This window comes from Formica exsecta, unplaced genomic scaffold (genome assembly GCF_003651465.1).
Source record: "Formica exsecta isolate Colony F162 unplaced genomic scaffold, ASM365146v1 scaffold121, whole genome shotgun sequence".
Classification (NCBI taxonomy): domain Eukaryota; kingdom Metazoa; phylum Arthropoda; class Insecta; order Hymenoptera; family Formicidae; genus Formica; species Formica exsecta.
Genome location: NW_021848545.1, coordinates 284,345 through 290,742, shown reverse-complemented (window position 1 = coordinate 290,742; position 6,398 = coordinate 284,345). Strand labels below are relative to the sequence as shown.

At 27.2% G+C, this 6,398-nt stretch overlaps 1 protein-coding gene and 1 pseudogene across 1 annotated transcript; one reads left to right on the top strand and one right to left on the bottom strand.

Annotated features, from left to right (window-relative positions):
• The first annotated feature begins 567 nt into the window (after positions 1–567).
• LOC115244325 lies at positions 568–1,745 on the top strand. Its single transcript, XM_029821890.1, has 2 exons — positions 568–954; positions 1,075–1,745. Exons 1-2 carry the CDS (start codon positions 583–585, stop codon positions 1,114–1,116), a joined length of 414 nt encoding a protein of 137 aa, XP_029677750.1. The 5' UTR covers positions 568–582; the 3' UTR covers positions 1,117–1,745.
• A 2,212-nt stretch (positions 1,746–3,957) lies between these two features.
• On the bottom strand, positions 3,958–5,149 carry LOC115244403 (annotated as a pseudogene).
• Between the last annotated feature and the right edge of the window lie 1,249 nt (positions 5,150–6,398).

Below are 6,398 nucleotides of genomic sequence, written 5' to 3'. Positions count from 1 at the left end.
GGGGGGGGGAGAAATAGTTGACAATGATAAAGACGGAACCATTATTTTCACATTGAGTATCTGAAAAAAAAAAAATCTTTGTGTCCTATGAGATATATGCATGTATGCAATACTTTCTATCTCTCTCTTTTTCCGCCACTATAAAAAAAAACACTATCTAAAAAAAAAAAAAAAAGAACTAAGTCTAATTTATTCTTTAGGAAAAGCCACAATTTTAATAAAAATATGATAAGAGAAATTTGTTGAGATGGCTCGAGAAAGTGATAAAATCAACCGTTGGTTTCTTCTGTTTAAAATATGTGTCTCAAAATTTTTCCTGGATACTAAGACTATTTTGACTATGATTTTCTGGTTTAGTAAGTAAAACTGACAAGAAACATTCGGCAACGCGAAAATTCAAAAAAATTTGAAACTTTGCATAATTATAGAGTAGTGGTCCTGATTTTTTGTTGGTGCTAAAAATCGGTTTCAGGGGTGAAAACAACCCATTAGAAAAAATCGGTTTTTACATTCCGAAGCGAATATTATTGAAACAAAAAGAAATGTGAAAAAGTTGTTTAAACAAAAGTTTTATGGTTTTAAATGTACTTTACAATAAATTTATTAATCACAACGTTTAACATTGCAAATTTTGGTGTCTCACCTGTTAATCGCCATGAAGTTGAACTTCATAATGCCATTTCCGATATAATAAAAAATGCTGTAAATGATGATGTTGAGATTGAATACAAATGGGAACTTGATTTTGACGATCCGTCGGAACCGCACGATGTACAATTTGTGGACGTGTATGATATTGATGCTGAAGAAGATAATTATGAAGACAAAGTTTGTATTGTGGATAACGAAGGTGGAAATGTAAATTTAAATTACAAAAGAATAGCAGTTGAATTTTGGAACAGTGGAAAGAAAGGACATTTAGCTGTTACTGCTGTACAGAATCGTTTTAGAAAGGTAAAATTTAATACAAACATAAGACTTATGCACATTACTTACTTCGCATATCTGCGTTAGTTCTTTAGTCTTTTTATTTTTGAATTAGATTTTCTAAATATCAAACTTCTTTTCTTCGAGGTAAAATCTGTTTGCAATTGCATAGATGGGAAGAAAATGTAATGCGCGGAGAGTCAAACAGGGACAAACTTGTATTTATTGCCGAATATGTACTATCGCAATTCCAAGAAGCTATTGATAGAGGATCTATCATTCACGACATAGATTTGTGAAAATGGACATTACAAGCAAAGGAGCAAATAGACTTTTCTTCATTTTGAGCAGGAAATTGATGGATATGGAATTTTAAAAAAGCACATTGCATTGTATCACGTAAAATAACAAGTTTTAAAACGCAATCTTCTCATGCAGCTGATGTAACAATACGTCAAACCGCAGAGGAATTTGTGAGACAGGTAAAACCACATATTGTTATCGGTGCAGGATCAATTTATAATGCATATGAAAGTGGCTTTAATTTCGAAATACATTCTGGAAGAACATTAACTAATGTGGGAGCAAAACAAGTCGAATCTACTATCCAATCTTTATCTTCTATGACTTATAGTTATACCATTATATCTGCAGATGGACATTTTCTTTCACCTCTGTATATAGTACTAAAAGAATCTAGTGGAAAATTTGGACCACGAGTAGAAGAAACTCTTTTTAGACCTATTAATGTTTACATTGCGGCTTCAAAATCCGGAAAACTCGCAAGCCAACATTTCAAAAACTGGTTTGAAGAAGTATATTTACGAAATACTGGAGAAAAAAGTCTACTACTGCTTGATTCATGGACAGGACATTGTCCGGAACAATTAAAAGAATTTATACCAGCAGACAAACAAGTAAATATTTTAACAATACCAAAAAAAACAACTGCTTATGTACAACCTTTAGATGTTTTCGGTTTTAGAATTTTGAAAAATTTTGTTCGATGTTTTCTTGATATTATTTTAAATAATTATGACATAAATTTACATTCACGTAATAATATAATAATATTACAAAGTTTAACACATAATCAACTTTCTTCTCCAAGATTTCAAAATGTATTTAAATATAGTTGGTACAAAAGTGGATATTTATCAACGCGGCCTGAAAAGCTTGATAATCCAATAAATTTTTGTTATTTTAAAGAAGAAAAATATATACTAACATACATGGTTGAATTTGGCGTAACATAAGCTTTAATATAATTTAAAAATTTTTTTAAAATATCAAAGGAAAATATTGAGTGGTGGGGGTATTCCAAAAAATTTACCATTTTTAAAAAATCCAGATACGCCATTGTAAAGTACATTTGAAACCATAAAACTTTTGTTTAAACAATTTTTTCATATTTCTTTTTGTTTCGATAATATTCGCTTTGAAATGTAAAAACCGATTTTTTCTAAGGGGTTGTTTTCATCCCTGAAATTGATTTTTAGCACCAACAAAAAATCGTTTCGTTATTAAGGACTACTACTCTATAATTATGCAAAGTTTCAGATTTTTTTGAATTTTCGCGTTGCCGAATGTTCCTTGTGAGTGAATAAAAAGATGAATCCAACGATGCCTGCGTGCTGCCCAAACTGCCTAAAATGCATACCTTCCTTTATAATAGCATTGTTATTATATGTTTCCCCGCTTTTCTACGCATTGCATTAGTACATTCTTTTTACGAATAATACATGCAAGAACCAAAGGCATTTAAAAAATGATTCAAGTACAAATCAGTACGGTAAAAAAAATACGGTAGTTTTAGGACACCCTGTATATAGACTTTTATTCCGGATTATTCCAGTTTAAAAATTACAGATATACGTATATTAATTATACGATTTCCAAAATAAATTTTTTTGAAAACCTGGAAACATTTTATTCTTATACAAAACTTTGAATTCTTTTTATTTATAAAGTTATTTATCAAGTAAAAAGAAAATTATTATCGCTTCTTTTGGTTATACATCATTTTATATTATTTATTTTATTATTATATACATGTGTAATAATTTTTAATTATTATAATTAAATTAGATATTAATAAGAACACCATTACTTTATATTTTTATAACTTTATATATAACAATATATATTTATAACTATTCTTTAATACGCCATTATGTAATAGTATTACTTTTTCTTAAGATAAGTTATTTATTTATATTATATAGTATTATATAATCCAAAAAGATTACACACAAGTTATTATAACCGTATATTATTATATATTATATTTCAATTATACATATATTACTATCATTTCATAATACTTTTAAGTAATACATATTAATACTTTTGATTAAGATATACGCCTTCCATTTATAAGTCTAAACTGAGGAAGGCCGTATAATTCTACGAGCGTTTATTTCACAAAACGCCAAGGTCTGCAATATCAAACTAAATCTAAACTTTCACAAAGTTCATGTTCTATAGCTAAAAGTCATAATTCCATTAATCGGTCCTGAGTTATAGAAGATCGCAGATAATTTTTTTTAAATAATGGTTGAATTAATTTTTTTAAAGCAATGAGAAACTTGAACATGGAAATTGATGGTTTATTTGGAGCTATTTATATGGAGATATTTATATGGAGCTGCCTTTTGCAATATAATGTTATCGAAGAATATTAGAATATCTGTCATCGACAAATATAATTAAAATTTGAATCAAAATGAGGAGGAAGAGTCGGTTAATGATTTTATTAGAGGATCGTATAAAAGTTTATAATAATTTGGCTGTTGCGTTGATTAAAACAGAAACCTGCGCTGCAGCTTTAGAAAATGTGAAACATTTGTTTCGAGGTGTCAACCACAAAATGTTAAAGCACTATTTAGGAAAGGTATTGCAAAAATTCTAATCTTTTTATTTACTATATTTAATCTTTTCTTTTAAATAAGTTGTGTATATTCTTGATTTACATTTTACATATGGAAAATTCAAATATGTGTGTATATATATTGTGCGTATCGTAGGTAATTACTTACTTTTATCATCTACTTTTATATCCTTCGACAGAATTTTAATATCTTCAACTACACCTAACATTTTACGATATAGATGCTTTTCTTTTTCTGCATCTTTAGTAATTTCATCATCATTAATTCTGTAGTAAATTTCTTTATTTCTGGATTTAATTTTTGAATTTCAGTGGAGAGAGAGATTGCATAAGCTTTTGCATATTCCCCTTTGTGTCTCAATATTGTTTCTACGATACGCTTAATATATATACATACATATTTGAATTTCCCGTATGTAAAATATAAATCAAGAATATATATACAACTTATTTAAAAAAAATAGATTAAATATAGTAAATAAAAGAAGATTTGGTATTTTGCAATACCTTTCCTAAATAGCGTTTTCACATTTTGTGATTGACACCTCAAAACATGTTTCACATTTTCTAAAGCTGCATTGCAGACTTGTGTTTTAATCAATGCAACTGCTAAATTATTATAAACTCTTATACTATCTTCTAATAAAATCTGCATTTCAGCATCACTAACCGATTCATCCTCCTCATTTTGATTCAAATTGAAACTACTTTTTGTTGATGACATATTTTAATGCTCTCAGATAACATTATATTGCAAAAGGTATCCGAATAAATCATCAATTTCCACATTCATGTTTCTTATTGTTTTAAAAAAATAAGTTCAACCATTATGTCAAGAAAAGTTAAATAGATTAAGTCTTATTCTTAAAGTGTTTAGTTTAAGAAAATAAATAATCTTTATTATATAATTTATAAACAAAATTATTACCTTATTTCTCTTCTTTGACTGATGCTTAACATTTCTATTTCAGACTCTAATTTTGACGCTTTCAATTCAACTGTATATGTAATATTTTTGATAAAATTTCCACAATATTTGTTTTGTTATATTAATATAAACATGCAACTCATTGCTTAGCCATCTGTAAATGATTTAAAAATATTAATTACGCATTAATTACATTTATATAAGGTACTTTAATATAAACTCATTGCGTAGCTATTTGTAAGTTAATCTAAAGATATTAATTATGCATTAATTACATTTGTTCATAAAATATAAATAAACATTATACATATATAAGAATGCGCGTTCACGCATATAATTACCAGTTTATAGTTATCGAGAACATGGCCAGTCAAAATCTCCAAATATTCCTTCAATGCTTCCATAATTATTTTCCAACAATGTATTTATTACAAATGTTGCGAGTAAATCCAGATCCGCTTCATGTTTGTGGATACTACAGAACTGCTTCGATATGATTTTATTATTTGATTATTCCTTATGAAGCCAATTAATAAAAATGTGTATTTAATGTTGTTTTTTTATGATATTTTTAATAGAATTTTCACAAGATTTATTTTGGTACTTTAATATAAACTCATTGCGTAGCCATTTGTAAGTTAATCTAAAGATATTAATTATGCATTAATTACATTTGTTTGTAAAATATAAATAAACATTATACATATGAATGAATGCGCGTTCATGCGTATAATTACCAGCTTATAGTTATCGAAAACATAGCCAGCCAAAATCTCCAAATATTCCTTCAATATTTCTATAATTATTTTCCGATGTATTTATCACAAATATGTTAATTGACAATGGACAGATTCAAGCATTGTGTGTAAAGCATTCGCTTGGTTTCGCTAATATAATCTAACTTTACTCAATATGACACCGATTAGAAGAAATCACTTCTCTTCCTTGCACTATTCCGCGATACTCTTAATAATCTTTAATCACTTTATCACTTTTCTACTTGTGTTACATTATTCCGCGATATATAAGCATATTTAATAAATCAATAAATGCAAAAAAATATTTGATCTCTTCTGGTTTTATCATTTATTAGAAAACATTTCAGAAAAAATTATATACTGTTTAGGTGTATACTTTTATTTAATAGAATGCACTTGTTTCATATTCATATTAAATATATCAATCTGCTTCGTAATAAAAAGAATTTTCTTTCTATATTTTGATATTTATTTATTTACACAATTTATATTATTATTATTGATTATACGATTTGTATACAGTTTAACTTCTGTGTTAAAATTGTATTTATAAAATACCGGAACGAAAAAGATTAAGATTAAAGTGACATACAAATACTTGGCGTGCCCGATCTGAAATAGAAATTTGCAAAAAATTATCAGAAATTATTATCAATATATTAATAAAAATATATGACTTATAATGCGACCTGGGCATGCCAAGTTTTTGTACGTCACATTAATCTTAATCTTTTTCGTTTCGGGCGTATCTGGTAAAGCTTATGATTAATTTCAAGACAATAAGTCGATCAGTTTGGTATGAGGCACTTTTAAATTCAAAATTGGTAACCAATGTAATCGACGTTATTACAGTAAAATGCATTTTATTTTTATTAAAAAATTACACTATTATATT

Coding starts and splice junctions, on each gene's coding strand:
- LOC115244325 (XM_029821890.1), top strand. CDS start 583: ATGTACTTTACAATAAATTTATTAATCACAACGTTTAACATTGCAAAT. Junction 955..1,074: donor TACAGAATCGTTTTAGAAAG/GTAAAATTTAAT, acceptor CTTTTCTTCGAG/GTAAAATCTGTTTGCAATTG.